We start from the raw sequence: 20,605 nt of genomic DNA on the forward strand, positions 1-20,605 counted from the left end.
TCCTCCTGTCTTTGAACCTCAGGATCCGCCTGCCCTTGAACCTCTGGATCCACCTGTCCTTAAACCTCTGGATCCGCCGTTGTTCGGCCCTGTCCTTGATTGTGGCCTCTTGATGTGTCCTCTCTGATCTCCAGGGTACCCCCGTCTAACCCATTGTATTTGCTCCTCTCCTTCCCATCGGTTCAGCCGGAAGGTGAAGCGATGGAACCGGGCCTTTCGACGGAAGTGCCGGGTGGCCGTGAAGTCGGTGACCTTCTATTGGATCGTCCTCATCCTGGTGTTCCTCAACACGCTCACCATCGCATCGGAGCACTACCTGCAGCCGGACTGGTTGACTGAGGTCCAAGGTGAGCCCAGCACCGGTGTCTGTGCAGCTCTCCTCCGCTCTCTCTGGGTGGGTTTCTTTCTGCCTAAATGTGGGTGGGCAGGTGGGCACGTCTTCCTGTGGAATGAGGGCTTGAAAAGCGAGACTATGATAATGTCTCTGCACAGAGATGGAGGGTGATGGATCGAAAGCAGATGTTTCAAGAGCTGCACCCTGTGGAGTCTTTAAAATAAAATGGTATTGTTTCCTCTCAGGCAGTATTAGTGCTAGTGCCTTGATTCACTTAGGCTTTAGGCGCTTTGTAGTTCTAGTTATTTAGGTTGTATCACTAGACAAAGCTGTTCCCAAACTAAACCAATAATAGCTAATTCAAGATAAATCCAACAAGGGGGAAGTCGAAGATTACTCTGCTGCAGAAATACTGTATGGTAGCGGTGCATTAAAGTCAGTGGACAATAGAAAGGTATTTGATAGCTGATTACACGTCATTGGAGGCCCTAAATGAGCAAAGGTTTTTTTGCTGAGACAGACAGGGAATGGGCCTATTTGCTACACAAAAATGTATGGGTTTTCAGTAAAATTAACTATGACCTTAGTCACTCATCTATTTAGGAGGTCTTCCAACAGCCAACAAAGGAGTCCTCAGATCAGCGTGCGATGCTCCAGGCCTCGTTGATTGAGAGTGTTGAAGTTTCAGTAAGCAGGATGTCTGCTGAGTTGTAATGTCCTCAGATCAGCGTGCGATGCTCCAGGCCTCGTCGATTGAGAGTGTACCAACTACCTTCGTTGGAGGACCTTTTGGACTTTGTAGGTTTGCAGGGGGTGGCGCTGTCAGCACAGTCTGTGATCCAGGTGACGTTCTTGACCGCCTGTTTGAGGTTGGTTGCAGTTAGATGTCAGAAGGTGTTGAGAGCATCGTCCCATTGGCTCTCTGAGATCTTGTTTCAATCGCAGTGTGACATGTTGAGCTGCTCTGTGTGGTGCTGGGGAATCCATAGATTGTGAAGTGGAAGATGGCATGATTGAGCTCGCTGACATGGTTGTTCTTGATTCTATCGCTGACCTTGAAGATCGGGTCGAGTGCGTGTTCTGAGATGGTTGTGGGGTTGGTGACCAGTTGGGTGAGGCCAATGTTGCTCATGCTTTCGAGGTAGTTTGCAGTGCTGATATCTTTGGGGTCATCGAGATAAAAATTGAGGTAGAGGAGGAAGATGTAGGTCTTCTGAGTCGATGGCGTTTGGAGGGATGAAATTGGGAATGGTGTTGCGGAAGCTGGGGCAAGGTTCTGGAGGTCTGTCGACGTGGGAGCCTCTGATGGTGGTTTTGCTGTTTGTTTGTAGCTTGAAGTTGAGGTGTTCCATGATCAGGGTGACATCATCTGCGGTGGTGGTGCAGTGGATGGTTTCTTGTGAATGATGGTGGTTCCCAACGGTGCTTGTTGATGCGGTCTCTGTGTGCAATCTTGTAGCCGCTGGGTGTGGCTGAGGCGACGTTGGAGGCAGATGCAGGGTTTAGCTAGATCTCAGTGAGGAACATGACGTCGGGGTGAGGGAGGGGATGGTTCCCAAATCTCTGTGGTGTGCTTGCAGAGGGAGGGTGGAATTTGCGTAGTCGCGCTACGCAAAGCTCCGCTAATCGGTAAAAAATCTCAGCGAGCATGCAAAAGTTCAGCGGACATGCAGACTTGCTTGTTAAGCGTGTTTGCAATGCTTTTTTCCTGTTCACGAACGCTGTTTGCATGCTCGGGAAGAAATATCTCCCGGACATGCATTTTGAAATCTCGAACAAGCAAAAAATTCCGCGAAGCAGCGGATCGTGGAATTTTTGGCAATTCCGCGTTCTCCACGGAATGCGAAATTACCAAAATTCCGCAAATTCCACGAGCCTAATTTACCGCCCAGGCCTAGAGCTTATAACCCAGTTGACTTGTATGTAGAATGCCACAATGTTGATAATGATGACCCGATTAAGGGCATTTCCTTCTCTTTACAGAGCCAAGTTCATTCATACCATTGAGAAAATCATAATTGGTAGCATTTTCATCCACACGATTTTAGACATTAAATTCAGTGCTATGTGGAGGATGGATACGTTGAGGCCGGTTACCAAGCGCCGCCTATGATGCTGCTGGTGATGCACTGTTACAAATGAGGTTTCCACCAGCACTGCAAGCCCATTTTCTGCAGCGGCAGCGATCTCTTCCGTAGTTGCCAAAGGTGTCAACGTCACAACCCCAGCCCCAACAACCTCCATTCTGACCACAGAAACCATGACCTCATCCCCCATCCCCTCTACCTTCACCTCTGGTACTTCAGACCAGTCCTGACTTAGGAGGATGAAGATGTGGGTGATTACAAAGGGGAGGTCTTTGGTGCGACCCTTCTCCATGACAGAAGAGGCAACCCACCCCTCCCCCGAGGATTCTCTGCCTCATGATTTAGCTAAAGCTAACTCCCTCATCGAGAGGACATCTAAGATATTTGTTGTTTCCTTAAAAATACATCATGAAGAGTGTTTATATGATCCAGGGATTCTACTAGAAGGACAACCAAAGCCGTCGCCTTACTCAGTCAGACCCGGTAGAAGGGAAGAAGCTGCGGTCTCACCAAAGCAGATTCTATGGTCATTTCAGCCACCTAAAGACCCTTTCTTAACCCATGGTGTCTATGCATGGCTCCACTTGATAGAGAAGAGAGATATATGGATGCATTCAGACAGTCTGTGTTTAGCAACCAGTTCTGTCCATCTAATCCAGTGGGGTCCTTCCATCCAGTTTACTCAGAAATGACTTCCTATGGTAACTCAGCTTGCCCTTTTCAACGTCTTCAAGAACTGCAGACAACGCATGCTTTCCATGTTGGCAAAGGGGGCTCTCAAACCAGTCCCCAAATCCTAGCAAACAAGGGTTGTATTAAGAATTCATCATCGTGAAAAAAAAATCCTGATCATGGTGACCACTTTTAAATTTAATCTGTCTCAGTAAGAATCTCAAAAATCCATCATTCTGGATTGTCACCCTTCAAGAGATCCTTTTATCCCTGCAGAAATTTGATATGTGACACTATTGGATTTATTGGGAGCATAATTTCATACGTCTGTTCTTCACAAGCATCAAAAGGTCTGTGTTCAAGTAGCTCTATGCCATTACCAATGTCTTTTTCTGATCACTTTCAAATCCTCCACACATCTTGATGAACTGTACGGCTCTGATGGCTGCCCACCTTCACCGCCATGGTCATCGAATGCTCCCTTATCGAGACGATTGACTTTTGGAAGGGAGGAAACAGCCCAGGCAGCGGCCTTCACCAAAGCCTGGCTAACCTTTTATACAGAATCAGACTGATGATGAGTGCAGCTCTTGGATACCAAAGATGAGAACAGCCCCTGAGCACACCTCCTCCCGCCAGCCTCCTGCACCGTGCTCTTCTGAATCCCCGTTCGATGTCCAACATTCTACTGATATTCATGATGTCATTAGTAAAATTAGTATATTTTTTTTTAATTGGGATTGTGATTGGTCAATGAATCCAGGTTCATAGAACACTTGTTAGACTAATGGCCCAATATCTCTAATATGTCAAGCCTTCCCTAGACACTTTCCCAGTGCTGATTACTCCAAACCCGCTGAGCGGATTTACACCGAATCAAGCAGAGGCGCTTCCTCTTCCTAGTGTAAAGCTCTACTTTCGTGCCATCTTTGGTGTAGTTCTGCTCAGCTGTTTTTTTCATGTAGCCAAAAATCCTATTGGAGTTAAAATGGAAAAAATGTTGTTTCTTGTTTTTACCCTTGCGCCCCTTGTTTTGCCCGTTGCGTGACAGATCTGCATAGATTCTAAGCACCTGTTCCAACACCCGCCTTGCCATAGGCAAGCGTGATAGAGCGTAGCCTTGAACATAATATTGACTAATAATATTAACCAGACTTCACAATTGTGTCATTTGACATCATTGGTCTTGTTATCAAATGTAATGGTGTTCAATTTATGAGTGATGATGAAGAGCGGAATCAGCCCTTGTGGGATACTGACGTGTGACCAGCAGTCGCAGCAGATGTCATCAGCAATGTGAACCCAACACCCTGGAGGAAGGGGGTGGGCTCGTCCCCCTCCTGAGCCTATGGTCCATCCCCTGCAGGGGGTTTGGTGAAGAGGCACAGAAATGGATAGTATTCCTTCTTGTACTGATCCTACACCCCAGTCTCTAATAGCAGCCTGATCCCTGGGCCTTTAGTTCCTGGATGTCTCTCACGCCTTCCTTCTCCACAGGTCTCCTGTTCTTGGGTCTTACTAGCAGCTTCCTGGTCCATATGTCCTCAGTGCTCCAATATCTCTAATACCCTCCTGATTCAAGGGCCTTCAGTTCCCGAGTCCTTCACTCAACCTCCTGATCCATGGCCCCTTGGTTCTTGGGTCTCCCTGATCCATGGCCCCTTGGTTCTTGGGTCTCCCTGATCCATGGCCCCTTGGTTCTTGGGTCTCCCTGATCCATGGCCCCTTGGTTCCTGGGTCTCCCTGGTCCATGGCCCCTTGGTTCTTGGGTCTCCCTGATCCATGACCCCTTGGTTCTTGGGTCTCCCTGATCCATGGGCCCTTGGTTCTTTGGTCTCCCTGGTCCATGGCCCTTGGTTCTTGGGTCTCCCTGATCCATGGCCCCTTGGTTCTTGGGTCTCCCTGATCCATGGCCCCTTGGTTCTTGGGGCTCCATGATCCATGGCCGCTTGGTTCTTGGGTCTCCCTGGTCCATGGCCCCTTGGTTCTTGGGTCTCCCTGATCCATGGCCCCTTGGTTCTTGGGTCTCCCTGGTCCATGGCCCCTTGGTTCTTGGGTCTCCCTGGTCCATGGCCCCTTGGTTCTTGGGTCTCCCTGGTCCATGGCCCCTTGGTTCTTGGGTCTCCCTGATCCATGGCCCCTTGGTTGTTGGGGCTCCCTGGTCCATGGCCCCTTGGTTCTTGGGTCTCCCTGGTCCATGGCCCCTTGGCTCTTGGGTCTCCCTGATCCATGGCCCCTTGGCTCTTGGGTCTCCCTGATCCATGGCCGCTTGGTTCTTGGGTCTCCATGATCCATGGCCCCTTGGGTCTCCCTGATCCATGGCCCCTTGGTTCTTGGGTCTCCCTGATCCATGGCCCCTTGGTTGTTGGGGCTCCCTGGTCCATGGCCCCTTGGTTCTTGGGTCTCCCTGATCCATGGCCCCTTGGTTCTTGGGTCTCCCTGATCCATGGCCCCTTGGTTCCTGGGTCTCCCTCGTCCATGGCCCCTTGGTTCTTGGGTCTCCCTGATCCATGACCCCTTGGTTCTTGGGTCTCCCTGATCCATGGGCCCTTGGTTCTTTGGTCTCCCTGGTCCATGGCCCTTGGTTCTTGGGTCTCCCTGGTCCATGGCCCTTGGTTCTTGGGTCTCCCTGATCCATGGCCCCTTGGTTCTTGGGTCTCCCTGATCCATTGGTTCTTGGGTCTCCCTGGTCCATGGCCCCTTGGCTCTTGAGTCTCCCTGGTCCATGGCCCCTTGGATCTTGGGTCTCCCTTGTCCATGGCCCCTTGGTTCTTGGGTCTCCGTGATCCATGGCCCCTTGGCTCTTGGGTCTCCCTTGTCCATGGCCCCTTGGCTCTTGAGTCTCCCTGGTCCATGGCCCCTTGGATCTTGGGTCTCCCTTGTCCATGGCCCCTTGGATCTTGGGTCTCCCTGGTCCAGGGCCCCTTGGTTCTTGGGTCTCCCTGGTCCAGGGCCCCTTGGTTCTTGGGTCTCCCTGATACATGGCCCATTGGTTCTTGGGTCTCCCTGATCCATGGCCCCTTGGTTCTTGGGTCTCCCTGATCCATGGCCCCTTGGTTCTTGGGTCTCCCTGGTCCATGGCCCCTTGGTTCTTTGGTCTCCCTGGTCCATGGCCCTTGGTTCTTGGGTCTCCCTGGTCCATGGCCCCTTGGTTCTTGGGTCTCCCTGGTCCATGGCCCCTTGGTTCTTGGGTCTCCCTGGTCCATGGCCCCTTGGTTCTTTGGTCTCCCTGGTCCATGGCCCTTGGTTCTTGGGTCTCCCTGGTCCATGGCCCCTTGGTTCTTGGGTCTCCCTGGTCCATGGCCCCTTGGTTCTTGGGTCTCCCTGATACACCGGCTCTCAGTTCTTGAGTCGCTCCCATAGCTTCTGCATCGATAGCCTTCAGTTCTTCGGTCTGTCCAAAAGATTCCTGCTCCAGGGGCCCTCAGTTCTTGAGTCTGTAATCGCTTCCTGATCCACGCTTCCTCAGTTCTTGAGTCTAAGAGCTCCTTCATCCATTGCTATCACTTCATGGGTCTCTCTCACTTTCCTGGTCCATGGGCTCTTAGTTCTCTGGTCTCTCTATCAGCATAGGCCCTGAGTTAAGGGGTCTCTCTAATGGCTTCCTGAGTCCTCAGTTTCTGAGTCTTACCTTTGTCTTCTTCAGGTTACGCAAACAAGGTGCTGCTGTCGCTGTTCACGCTGGAGATGCTGCTCAAGATGTTCAGCCTGGGCCTTCAGGCATACTTTGTCTCCTTCTTTAATCGCTTCGACTGCTTCGTGGTCTGCGGGGGAATCCTGGAGACGGTCCTGGTGGAATTTGAGGTCATGTTCCCCCTCGGCATCTCAGTGCTGCGCTGTGTCAGGCTGCTCAGGATCTTCAAGGTCACCAGGTGAGACATCCACCACCACTTCCTGCCTCCACCTCATCACTTCCTGTGACCCATCTCCTCACCCTACCTTAACCAAACTTTTCTGCTTTCCCTGCCTACACTGGCGCTCCCTGCTGCTCGTGCCTCCACCAGCACGACCTGCTGCTCGTGCTTCCACCAGCACTCCTTGCTGCTCATGCCTGCACCGGCGCTCCCTGCTGCTCATGACCCCACTGGCGCTCCCTGCTGCTCGTGCCTCCACCATCGCTCCCTGCTCCTCATGCTTCCACCAGCACTCCTTGCTGCTCATGCCTCCACCGGCGCTCCCTGCTGCTCATGACCCCACCGGCGCTCCCTGCTCCTCGGGCCTCCAGCGACGCTCCCTGCTGCTCATGCCTACCCCAGCGTTCCCTGCTGCTTATGCCTCCACCGGCACTCCCTGCTGCTCATGCCTCTACCAGTGCTCCCTGCTGCCCGTGCCTCTACCAGCGCTCCCTGCGGCTCGTGCCTCCAGCGGTGCTCCCTGCTGCTCATGCCTCCACCGGCGCTCCCTGCTGCTCATGCCTCCAGCGGCGCTCCCTGCTGCTTGTGCCTCCACCAGCGCTCCCTGCTGCTCGTGCCTCCACCGGCACTCCCTGCTGCTTGTGCTTCCATGCGTGCTCCCTGCTGCTCATGCCTCCAGCGGGGCTCCCTGCTGCTCATGCCTCTACCAGCGCTCCCTGCTGCTCGTGCCTCCACCGGCGCTCCCTGCTGCTCATGCCTCCACCGGCGCTTCCTGCTGCTCATGCCCCCACCGGTGCTGCTCATGCCTCCACCGGCGCTTCCTGCTGCTCATGCCCCCACCGGTGCTCCCTGCTGCTCGTGCCTCCAGCGGGGCTCCCTGCTGCTCATGCCTCCAGCGGGGCTCCCTGCTGCTCATGCCTCCACCGGCGCTTCCTGCTGCTCGTGCCTTCAGCGGGGCTCCCTGCTGCTCGTGCCTCCACCGGTACTCCCTGCTGCTCGTGCCCCCACCGACTCTCCCTGCTGCTCATGCCTCCCCAGCGCTCCCTGCTGCTCATGCCTCCCCCATCGCTCCCTGCTGCTCATGCCTCCACCGGCGCTCCCTGCTACTCGTGCCCCCACCGACGCTCCCTGCTGCTCGTGCTCGTGCCTCCACCGGCGCTCCCTGCTGCTCATGCCTCCACTAGCGCTCCCTGCTGCTTATGCCTCCATGCGTGCTCCCTGCTGCTTATGCCTCCCCCAGCGCTCCCTGCTGCTCATGCCTCCACCCTCGCTCCCTGCTGCTCGTGCCCCCACCGACTCTCCCTGCTGCTCGTGCCCCCACCGACTCTCCCTGCTGCTCGTGCCTCCACCGGCGCTCGCTGCTGCTCATGCATCCACCAGCGCTCCCTGCTGCCTATGCCTCCACCGGCGCTCCCTGCTGCTCATGCCCCCACCAGCGCTTCCTGCTGATCATGCCTCCAGCGCGGCTCCCTGCTGCTCATGCCTCCACCGGTGCTCCCTGCTGCTCATGCCCCCACCGATGCTCCCTGCTGCTCGTGCCCCCACCGACGCTCCCTGCTGCTCGTGCCTCCAGCGACGCTCCCTGGTGCTCGTGCCTCCACGGCGCTCCCTGCTGCTTGTGCCTCCACTAGCGCTCCCTGCTGCTTATGCCTCCATGCGTGCTCCCTGCTGCTCATGCCTCCACTGGTGCTCCTTGCTGCTCATGCCTCCACCAGCGCTCCCTGCTGCTCATGCCTCCACCGGCACTCCCTGCTGCTCATGCCTCTACCAGCGCTTCCTGCTGCTCATGCCTCCACCGGCACTCCCTGCTGCTCGGGCCTCCACCAGCGCTTCCTGCTGCTCATGCCTTCAGTGGGGCTCCCTGCTGCTCGTGCCTCCACTGGCGCTCCCTGCTGCTCGTGCGTCCACCGGTGCTCCCTGCTGCTCATACTCCCACCGGCGCTTCCTGCTGCTCATGCCTCCACCGGCGCTCCCTGCTGCTCGCGCCTCCAGCGGGGCTCCCTGCTGCTCATGCCTCCATCGGCGCTTCCTGCTGCTCGTGCCTCCACCGGCGCTCGCTGCTGCTCATGCCTCCAGCGGGGCTCCCTGCTGCTCATGCCTCCATCGGCGCTTCCTGCTGCTCATGCCTCCACCAGCGCTTCCTGCTCCTCATGCCTCCAGCAGGGCTCCCTGCTGCTCATGCCTCCATCGCCGCTTCCTGCTGCTCGTGCCTCCACCGGGGCTCCCTGCTGCTCATGCCTCCACCAGCGCTCCCTGCTTTGCCAGATCCTGCCCCCTCCAGCCCTTCCTGCTTCCCCTGGCTCTACCCCTGTCAGCAACTCTCTTTCTCTGTTTGTCCTCCTTTCTTTCCCTCTGTTCTGGGCCACCGACCGGTCTATGTACATCTCTCCCATTCTCTTTTCTCTCTTCTCCTGCAGGCACTGGGCTTCCCTAAGCAACCTGGTGGCCTCTTTGCTGAACTCCATGAAGTCCATTGCTTCGCTCCTGCTGCTGCTCTTCCTCTTCATCATCATCTTCTCGCTTCTGGGCATGCAAGTCTTCGGGGGCAAGTTCAACTTCGATGAAACCCAAACCAAGCGCAGCACCTTTGATACCTTCCCACAGGCTCTGCTCACCGTCTTCCAGGTATGGGCTGCTCTTCCCCTGTTCTGCGAGGAGGCTTTGTGGAGTAACAACAGTGGACACAACACATGACAAAAACAGCAAGCTTAGGTCACCAAAACAGCAAGCATAGGTCACAAAAACAGCAAGCGTAGGTCACAAAAACAGCAAGCGTAGGTCACAAAAACAGCAAGCGTAGGTCACAAAAACAGCAGGCGTAGGTCCCAAAAACAGCAGGCGTAGGTCACAAAAACAGCAAGCGTAGGTCACACAAACAGCAAGCATAGGTCACAAAAACAGCAAGCGTAGGTCACAAAAACAGCAAGCATAGGTCACAAAAACAGCAAGCGTAGGTCACAAAAACAGCAGGTGTAGGTCACAAAACAGCAAGCGTAGGTCAGTGTGGATCTTACATAGATTCACATGCTTGAATCATCCCCGTCATCGTAGTGGGAGTGCCGCGGTATCCTTATAAAAGCTGCATTTAACACTACCATAGGCAATTAACAGTCACTGCAATACCCTATCAACTTTTTTTTCTTTTAAAGAACCAAATTTAAGTAATAGCCAATCAGGTGACAGCAATCTTTAGAACACTTCCAAAAGAGCCTGGGTTCCTCAGATTTTGTCCCACACGTATTATGACTGGGAGTTTCCCTGAGCTTTGATCAGTTTTTTCTTTCAAAACTACCAGATATTGCCTAGAAATGTCAGATTCTTCAAAGAAGGGTCTCTTCAGGTCGTGTGGAACATGCAATAAGAAGAGGCTCCATGCTGAAGATCCTAATAAGAACTGAATTTACTGTTTGTACCCCCAACATAAGGTAAAGGACTGCAAGATTTGTAGACCTTTCTCAACCAAAACCCTTAAAGATAGAGAGGGTAGGTGGTTGGTTTGGCTGCAGAGACTTACAAGTAAATCTGATGTTGTCTCTGAGGACGAGGGAAGCTCTGCCTCACATACCTCTGTGGAAAAATCTAACAGGAGAGAGTGAGCACAAGAGTCTAAAAAATCCCGTCATGAATCAGCAGGTCCCTCACAAAAAGGAAAACATCAATTTTCTGCTGAGGAGAAAGCCCATTTGACCCCAAAACACGAGAAACCTTCCTCAGTGCCATCTATGAAGATTACAGTCTCTATAAAGCTTGTGTCATCGATGGCACCATCCTCTGGGTTCCAGTTGTTGCAGAAATCACGACTCGGGCATGCTACCCCTCCACTGCCGTTGACGATCTCATCGTCGAAAAAATCATTGTAGACGAAGGTCTCTGATGCGCCATCGACGGAGGCTCCAACGATGATGCCTGTAGCATCTGCGAAGGTACCCTCACCGCCGCCGACTTCCTCATAGACAATGTCTTCTCATTGGATGACGACTTCTTAGTCAGCATCTACATCCTTGTTGATTACGTTGGTTCAGTCGACTACCGCAACAACAACAACAGTATCCGCATCAACAGCAATGGCGACTATAATTTCGTCATCAGTTCACATTATGAGCTCCTCGACGACACAGACACCACTGTCGTCGACGAAGGTGATGACGATGCATACTACCCTGAAGAACCTCAAACGACCGTCGATGTTACAACTTACACCTCTATATCCATCAAAGACATTCTCATCGACAACACCATCGACAAGGCATTTTCTTCAGAATCCTTCACTGATTTTGCCTTTACCTCCTTTAACATTCCTGCAAGAGTCTGATGAAGATGGCATGTTTGGCCCTGCTCACAGTCCTTCTCAGCTATATGTCAAGCATCAGGACGATGATGAAGAGGACTATGAGGGTTATTATCAGTAGGACTTTCACACTCCACATGCAAAGATGCAATACATGGGACTTGTTTGTAAACCCATGGTCCACCTTCCTGTGGCATTATTTCAAGAATTGCACGACATGTTGCAGGATTATCGTACTAATTTTCCTTCATCGGCAAGTGCTCCTCCACCTCCGTCTCCACCTCCACCGGCATCTCCACCATGCATGTCGGGGTCTTCGCCTAGGATGTCGCCAGCAATATATACCTCTGCAACAGCATGACACCTCTGATGAGGGAGATGTAGAGGAAGGTGAACTTCAAGGTATAAGGCCAGCTCGGAATGATTGGGAAGATTACATCATCTCAACACCTGGGGCCAGATGTAGGTGGCCAAATAACAAGCGGTAATGCAGAAATTCTCAGAATTTCTGCGTTACCGACCGGTATTTTGGCTGAATGCAATGTAGGTGAGTTTAAACCTACTTGCAAAATAAGGAATTGCTAAATTGTGATTCCTTATTTTGCTCTTGCAGTTAAGGAATCGGAAATAGCGATTCCTTAAATGCAAGGTAAGTAGCACTAAAAAAAGTGAACATCAGCCTTAAGGAATCGCTAATTACCACCAACTTCAAGTTGGTGGTAAGTAGCAATTTCCTTTAAGAAAGCACTTTTTTGCTTTTTTAAAAGTGTCATGTGGCACACATACATGCCCTTAGGGCATGAATGTGCGCCACATGTGCGCACATGCACATTTCAGGGGTGCAACAGGATATCCCTTAGACACCCCTGCACCCTTGAAATAGCACCCGCTATTTGCGATTCTTTAATACTGAATCGCAAATAGTGAATATCTTCCCATTCATTCCTAGGAATGAATAGCTAGTTATTCCTTATTAACGAGTCTCAATTAGCGATTCGTTATTAAAGAATATTAAGGAATCGCTAATATTTTAGCGATTCCTACCTACATTCAATTTAGCGAGTCCTTAATAGCGATTCAGTAAAAAAATCGCTATTAAGGACTCGCTAAATTGAATTTATCTTCATCTGGCCCCTGGTTCCCTGTCTCCTCAGACAGTGGATTCTCTGCCGGAGGACTAGGGCGGTTTGCAAGCATTGATGGAGAGGGCAGCTTCTCGCTTTCAGTTACAGATGACAGTCAAGCAGTCTGACTGCTTTCTTTATGATTCTAAAGGCTAATCTCGGAAAACTGTGAGGGTAATCCCTATAATAGACCATTTTTGGGAGGAGGGTGTGAGATTCACGAGAACATCTGCTACAGTGATCGCAGTTTTGCCTAGAATAGACAAAAAATCCAAGGCTCCTGATGATGCGCCAGCTTGCCTGGTGGGACACCCGAAACCAGACTCGGCAATAACTCAAGATGCACAATGAAGGTCAAGGATACTTCAGCGCCAATCACATCTCCACCTTATAAAGAAGGGAGGCACCTTGATAACATTGGCAAGGGATTTACCACCATCTCAGCCACCACTGTGCGCGCGGCCAATGCGCTAGCGATATTATGAAGATACGACCACCAAATGTGGTCCGATATCGCTCCATACGGGGACCTTCTTCCAGAAGACAACAGACTAGAGGTGAGAAGATTCTTCTAGAAGCCGAAAGATCAGCCTCAGAGATCATTGATGCGTCCATGGATGTGGCTTCCCTGGCCTTTCGTCAAGCCGTCAGAGCAGCTGTACTTGGACGTCAAGGTTGGTTGAGGGAAAAACCTTTCGCCCTTAGGTGCAAAGAAAAATCCTAAAAATGCCTTTTGATGGGAATGCGCTTTTTGGTAAGCACATTGATAACGCCTTACAGGCCAGCAAGGCGGACACCGAGACTGCTAAAGCTTTGTACACACTCCAATACAGGAAGACCCCCTTTCATGGAGCCCGTGGTAGAGGAACTTATTCATTTCGTGGGGGATACCAGAAATACCAACATAAGACCTATCACTCATTTCACCCGTCCTACCAACATCAACAGACATATCGTGCACCACCACAGTCTTCATACTCCAGCCAACCCAGACGTAAACAACCTGTACAGTCCAGGGATACTGTTAGGAAACAGTGATGATGACCCGGCGCCCGCTGCACTCTCCCATATCATTCCAGCCAGAGGAGCTCGCATCTCACACTATTTCCGTCAATGGCAAAACATTACCACAGACAAATTGGTCCTGGATATAATAAAGTATGGCCATACCCTGGTGTTTGTCACAGCACCACCTCCTCATCCACCACAAAAATCTCTGCCATCCCATCTTCAATTACTCAGAAAGGAGGCATTCATCATGCTAGAAAAAGGAGCCATAGAAGGAGTACCGAGCTCTCAGAGGGGAATGGGTTTCTACTCTCGCTTTTTTTCTTGTGGAGAAGAAATCAGGAGAATGGCGCCCCATTCTGGACCTCAGAAAGCTCAGCAATATCTACAGAAAAAATCTGTCCGCATTGTAACTCTCCAGGAGATATTGCAGCTTCTGGAACATTTGGATTTTCTGGCCGGCCTCGATTTACAGGATGCACATTTCCATATTCCTACCCATCCCAAACATCGAAGGTTTCTCCGTTTCACTGTGGCAGGTGCACATTATCACTTCAAGGTCCTACCCTTTGGTCTCCGCTCAGTTCCTCGGGTATTTACCAAATGTCTTGCTCCTGTGGCAGCACACCTACGATTACGAGGCCTGCAGATTTTCCCGTATCTCAACGATTGGCTAGTGAAGGCTCCTTCTGTTCACTGGGCCTCGGAGGCCATATCCATCTGCCTACAACTGTTTTGCTCTCTAGGGCTTGCAATCAACTACCAAAAATCCATTCTCACACCTTCTCAACGGATAACTTTTCTTGGAGCGACGTTGGATACCCTCCAAAACGAGGCATTCTTATCCACAGAAGGGCAAAACACCTTTCTATCACTGGTTCACAGTCTATCCAAAAAAAGTTTCCTCGGCCATCCTCATGGTGCCCCACGGACGTCTCAGGATGAGACCTTTCCAGGAGCAGTTGGACAGGCAATGGCTTCAGGTGACCGGATCATTAGAGGACATTATTCAGATCACTCCAATCATAAAAAAGCTCTTCCTTGGTGACAGTCCGCCAGCAATCTCTCTGTGGGCCTGACATTCCTTCTCTACTTCCAGAGTTAATTCTGACCACGGATGTTTCATTGGAAGGCTGGGGCCCATCTTCAAGACCTTCAAGTAAGTGGCAAATGGAGTCTCCCTGTCTTCAAGATGCACGTCAACTTCATGGAATTGAGGGCAATTTTCCCGGCTCTTCAGTTATTTCTCCCAAGAACACGATCATCCTCCGTCCTCATTCATACAGACAATACCACCTGCATGCACTATTTCAACAAGCGGGGAGGAGCGAGGTCTCCAATTTTATCATTGGAAGCTCAAAAGATCTGGGAGTGGGCGTTACTGCACCACATCAGCATCAAGGCAGAACAAATTCCAGGAGTGAGAAACAACCTGGCAGACACCTTGAGCAGAAGAGGACAAACATGTCATGAGTTGGGACTCAATCAGTTAATTCTCGACTCCATCTTCCAGAAATGGGGAACACCCAACTTAGACCTCTTTGCATCTCAGGAGAACCGAAAATGCCAATCCTTCGCCAGCTGAGAACCTCAGATAGGGTCGTGGGGGAAAGCGTTTTCAATAAGATGGTCATGCTCACTGAGCCACTGGAACCAAGCTATGCCAGGCTGAGGATCCCTAATCAGGGCAAAGCCAACTCTGGTCTGAGTTGTTAGAGATTGTCAGGGGAGGGTAGACTGACTGTCTCCAGCCAGTCAATCAGTCTTCCACTAGACTCAGTCGATTTGTTGTGCTAGAGTTCTGCCATGGCATATCATGCAGTCGAGCCTCCTGGCAGAGACTAGCAGAGGCTCTACTAAAAACCAGGAGTCTGCCTTTTACCGGTGAAGTTTTTTTTGGTTCTTGTTCAGAGGAGGCAATGGAGCATATGAAAAAAGAGTCAGACTTTAAAAACTGTCAGCTTAGAAGAAAATAGAACCCGTTCCTGCCTCTCACGAAGGAAACTGCATCTGTTTCAGGCATTTGTTTGGTCCCCACTGAAGGTCCCAAGGATGGGTTCAGGCCAATTTGAGATCCAAGGCAAGTGTACAAAAGCGAGCGAGATTGTCAAACATTTGGACCATAAGATGGCTGCTTGGGAAGGAGACTATGGCAGCTGAAAGTCGTTCCATTTCTAGAGTGAATATTAAAGTATCATCTGTATGATAGGTGCTAATAAAATATTAATAAACCATCTTGTGGGTCTATGAAAGGATGTCAACACAGGAGATCCCCGTTTAAGGTAAGTAAACTATTCTTTCTGGAGTTGCCTGGGGTTGCACGGGTTTCGGGTACTGTTGTGCAGCAGTGGGTTCTTTACAAAACATGAGATGCACACAAATATCTGATACTCATGTGTCTTGTGATGTTGTGCACCATAGAGCCTGATAGTGCCACGCTGTGGATTGTGTTGAATCGTGTGCGCATGCAGTCTCCACTTGACCTCACGCTGAGGGTTGCGTTGAATTGTGTGTGCATGCAATCTCCAGTTGACGCCACGCTGTGGGTTGTGTTGAACTGTGTGTACATGCAGTCTCCATTTGATGCCACGCTGTGGGTTGTGTTGAATTGTGTGTGCATGCAGTCTCCATTTGACGCCACACTGTGGGTTGTGTTGAATTGTGTGTGCATGCAGTCTCCAGTTGACGCCACACTGTGGGTTGTGTTGAATTGTGTGTGCATGCAGTCTCCATTTGACGCCACACTGTGGGTTGTGTTGAATTGTGTGTGCATGCAGTCTCCATTTGATGCCACGCTGTGGGTTGTGTTGAATTGTGTGTGCATACAGTCTCCAGTTGACGCCACGCTGTGGGTTGTTTTGAATTGTGTGTACATGCAGTCTCCATTTGACGCCACGCTGTGGGTTGTGTTGAATTGTGTGTGCATGCAGACTCCAGTTGACGCCACACTGTGGGTTGTGTTGAATTGTGTGTGCATGCAGTCTCCATTTGATGCCACGCTGTGGGTTGTGTTGAATTGTGTGTGCATGCAGTCTCCAGTTGACGCCACGCTGTGGGTTGTGTTGAATTGTGTGTACATGCAGTCTCCATTTGACGCCACGCTGTGGGTTGTGTTGAATTCTGTGTACGTGCAGTCTCCATTTGACCAGATGTCAGGTGACCACCATCCTTCTTCTCTCCATGTTCTTCAGATATTGACTGGCGAGGACTGGAACGCGGTCATGTATGACGGGATTATGGCATACGGAGGGCCCTTCTTCCCCGGGATGCTGGTCTGCATTTACTTCATCATTCTCTTTATCTGCGGGAACTGTATCCTTTGGCCTCAGAGGCTCGGTAAAGTAACCGATGGAGGAGCAGTGACAGGGCTCTGAGAGGAGTGTCTGTGCTCTTCATTCAGTGAATAAGGTCTGTGTGCAGTGTGTGCGTTGTGAAGTTCTGTCTGTGCTGGAGCCTGAGGTGGAGCGTGTTGATTGCACTGCATACCCTCTGCGTGCCCTGCATGAGCTCCGCATGCAGTTAACAGGCTGAGTCTCTTGTATGAGGTCTGATGCAGTTTACATAGCTCTTGTTGCAGTGCATGTGAACTGGGAGCCATACGTGTGGGCTGGACTCCAAGGTGGAGTGTGTGCTGAGCAGGAGCTCTGCTTGCACTGCCCACCCTCTGCTTGAGTTTTGTATGCAGGAAGCCAGCTGTATCCCTTTGTATACACTCTTGTGCAGTTTACAGACCCCCTGGTGCAGTGTCTGAGCTCTGGTTTCAGTGTGTGACCTCTAGGTTCTGTGCTTGTGGTACCTGAGTTATGGTCCCAGTGCCGTGTGTGAGCTGTAGGGGAGCTGTCGCATTTTGGGGCCCTGGGTACACGGCATGAGCTCTGGGTGAGGGTATATCCAGCCCTGAGTGCATTGTTAACATTTGCTGTGCAGTGTAAGAGCACGCGGCACACTTCCTAAGCTCTGGCTGCTGTGTGTTTATATCCAGTGTCTGAGCTGTGTGTAGGTGCAGTGTAAGAACATGCAGCACAGTTCCTGAGCTCTGGCTGCTGTGTGTTTATATCCAGAGTCTGAGCTGTGTGTAGGTGCAGTGTAAGAACATGCAGCACAGTTCCTGAGCTCTGGCTGCTGTGTGTTTATATCCAGTGTCTGAGCTGTGTGTAGGTGCAGTGTAAGAGCACTCGGCACTGTTCCTGAGCTCTGGCTGCTGTGTGTTTATATCCAGAGTCTGAGCTGTGTGTAGGTGCAGTGTAAGAGCACTCGGCACAGTTCCTGAGCTCTGGCTGCTGTGTGTTTATATCCAGAGTCTGAGCTGTGTGTAGGTGCAGTGTAAGAGCACTCGGCACAGTTCCTGAGCTCTGGCTGCTGTGTGTTTATATCCAGAGTCTGAGCTGTGTGTAGGTGCAGTGTAAGAACATGCAGCACAGTTCCTGAGCTCTGGCTGCTGTGCATGCATATCCAGTGTCTGAGCTGTGTGTAGGTGCAGTGTAAGAGCACTCTGCACAGTTCCTGAGCTCTGGCTGCTGTGTGTTTATATCCAGTGTCTGAACTGTGTGTAGGTGTGGTGTAAGAGCACGCAGCATAGTTCCTAAGCCCTGGCTGCTGTTTGTTTATATCCATAGTTTGAGCTGTATGTAGGTGCAGGGTAAGAGCACGCGGCACAGTTCCTGAGCTCTGGCTGCTGTGTGTTTATATCCAGTGTCTGAGCTGTGTGTAGGTGCAGTGTAAGAACACGCAGCACAGTTCCTGAGCTCTGGCTGCTGTGTGTTTATATCCAGAGTTCGAGCTGTGTGTAGGTACAGTGTAAGAACACGCAGCACAGTTCCTGAGCTCTGGCTGCTGTGTGTTTATATCCAGTGTCTGAGCTGTGTGTAGGTGCAGTGTAAGAACACGCAGCACAGTTCCTGAGCTCTGGCTGTTGTGTGTTTATATCAAGAGTCGAAGCTGTGTGTAGGTGCAGTGTAAGAGCACGCAACACAGTTCCTGAGCTCTGGCTGCTGTGTGTTTATATTCAGTGTCTGAGCTGTGTGTAGGTGCAGTGTAAGAGCACGCAACACAGTTCCTGAGCCCTGGCTGCTGTGTGTTTATATCCAGTGTCTGAGCTGTATGTAGGTGCAGTGTAAAAGCACGCGGCACACTTCCTGAGCTCTGGCTGCTGTGTGTTTATATCCAGAGTCTCAGCTGTGTGTAGGTGCAGTGTAAGAGCACTCGGCACAGTTCATGAGCTCTGGCTGCTGTGTGTTTATATCCAAAGTCTGAGCTGTGTGTAGGTGCAGTGTAAGAGCACGCGGCACAGTTCCTGAGCTCTGGCTGCTGTGTGTTTATATCAAGAGTCGAAGCTGTGTGTAGGTGCATTGTAAGAACACGCAGCACAGTTCATGAGCTCTGGCTGCTGTGTGTTTATATCCAGAGTTCGAGCTGTGTGTAGGTACAGTGTAAGAACACGCAGCACAGTTCCTGAGCTCTGGCTGCTGTGTGTTTATATCCAGTGTCTGAGCTGTGTGTAGGTGCAGTGTAAGAACACGCAGCACAGTTCCTGAGCTCTGGCTGTTGTGTGTTTATATCAAGAGTCGAAGCTGTGTGTAGGTGCAGTGTAAGAGCACGCAACACAGTTCCTGAGCTCTGGCTGCTGTGTGTTTATATTCAGTGTCTGAGCTGTGTGTAGGTGCAGTGTAAGAGCACGCAACACAGTTCCTGAGCCCTGGCTGCTGTGTGTTTATATCCAGTGTCTGAGCTGTATGTAGGTGCAGTGTAAAAGCACGCGGCACACTTCCTGAGCTCTGGCTGCTGTGTGTTTATATCCAGAGTCTCAGCTGTGTGTAGGTGCAGTGTAAGAGCACGCCGCACAGTTCCTGAGCTCTGGCTGCTGTGTGTTTATATCCAAAGTCTGAGCTGTGTGTAGGTGCAGTGTAAGAGCACGCGGCACAGTTCCTGAGCTCTGGCTGCTGTGTGTTTATATCAAGAGTCGAAGCTGTGTGTAGGTGCATTGTAAGAACACGCAGCACAGTTCATGAGCTCTGGCTGCTGTGTGTTTATATCCAGAGTCTGAGCTGTGTGTAGGTGCAGTATAAGAGCACGCGGCACAGTTCCTGAGCCCTGGCTGCTGTGCATGCATATCCAGAGTCTGAGCTGTGTGTAGGTGTGGTGTAAGAGCACGCGGCACAGTTCCTGAGCTCTGGCTGCTGTGTGTTTATATCCAGTGTCTGAGCTGTGTGTAGGTGCAGTGTGAGAGCATGCAGCACAGTTCCTGAGCTCTGGCTGCTGTGTGTTTATATCCAGTGTCTGAGCTGTGTGTAGGTGCAGTGTAAGAGCACGTGGCACAGTTCCTGAGCTCTGGCTGCTGTGTGTTTATATCCAGAGTCTGAGCTGTGTGTACGTGCAGTGTAAGAGCACGCGGCACAGTTCCTGAGCTCTGGCTGCTGTGTGTTTATGTCAAGAGTCGAAGCTGTGTGTAGGTGCAGTGTAAGAGCACGCGGCACAGTTCCTGAGCTCTGGCTGCTGTGTGTTTATATCCAGTGTCTGAGCTGTGTGTAGGTGCAGTGTAAGAGCACGCGGCACAGTTCCTGAGCTCTGGCTGCTGTGTGTTTATATCCAGAGTCTGAGCTGTGTGTAGATGCAGTGTAAGAGCACGCGGCACAGTTCCTGAGCTCTGGCTGCTGTGTGTTTATATCAAGAGTCGAAGCTGTGTGTAGGTGCAGTGTAAGAGCACACGGCACAGTTCCTGAGCTCTGGCTGCTGTGTGTTTATATCCAGAGTCTGAGCTGTGTGTAGGTGCAGTGTAAGAGCACGCGGCACAGATCCTGTGCTCTGGCTGCTGTGTGTTTATATCAAGAGTCGAAGCTGTGTGTAGGTGCAGTGTAAGAGCACGCGGCACAGTTCCTGAGCTCTGGCTGCTGTGTGTTTATATCCAGTGTCTGAGCTGTATGTAGGTGCAGTGTAAGAGCACGCGGCACAGTTCCTGAGCTCTGGCTGCTGTGTGTTTATATCCAGTGTCTGAGCTGTGTGTAAGTGCAGTGTAAGAGCATGCGGCACAGTTCCTGAGCTCTGGCTGCTGTGTGTTTATATCCAGTGTCTGAGCTGTGTGTAGGTGCAGTGTAAGAGCACGCGGCACAGTTCCTGAGCTCTGGCTGCTGTGTGTTTATATCCAGAGTCTGAGCTGTGTGTAGGTGCAGTGTAAGAGCACGCGGCACAGTTCCTGAGCTCTGGCTGCTGTGTGTTTATATCAAGAGTCGAAGCTGTGTGTA

At 51.4% G+C, this 20,605-nt stretch overlaps 1 protein-coding gene across 1 annotated transcript in view; it reads left to right on the top strand.

Moving 5' to 3' along the window:
• The window catches only part of CACNA1F (calcium voltage-gated channel subunit alpha1 F), a 291,317-nt gene that overhangs the window by 97,827 nt on the left and 172,885 nt on the right, over positions 1-20,605 (top strand). Inside the window, exons 13-16 of the mRNA XM_086940156.1 lie at positions 187-347; positions 6,740-6,965; positions 9,365-9,572; positions 16,559-16,679. Coding sequence (XP_086796282.1) covers positions 187-347; positions 6,740-6,965; positions 9,365-9,572; positions 16,559-16,679 — 716 coding nt within the window. The remainder of the gene's footprint in view (positions 1-186; positions 348-6,739; positions 6,966-9,364; positions 9,573-16,558; positions 16,680-20,605) is intronic.

The sequence above is a fragment of the Lissotriton vulgaris genome, chromosome 10 (assembly GCF_964263255.1).
Source record: "Lissotriton vulgaris chromosome 10, aLisVul1.2, whole genome shotgun sequence".
Taxonomy (NCBI): domain Eukaryota; kingdom Metazoa; phylum Chordata; class Amphibia; order Caudata; family Salamandridae; genus Lissotriton; species Lissotriton vulgaris.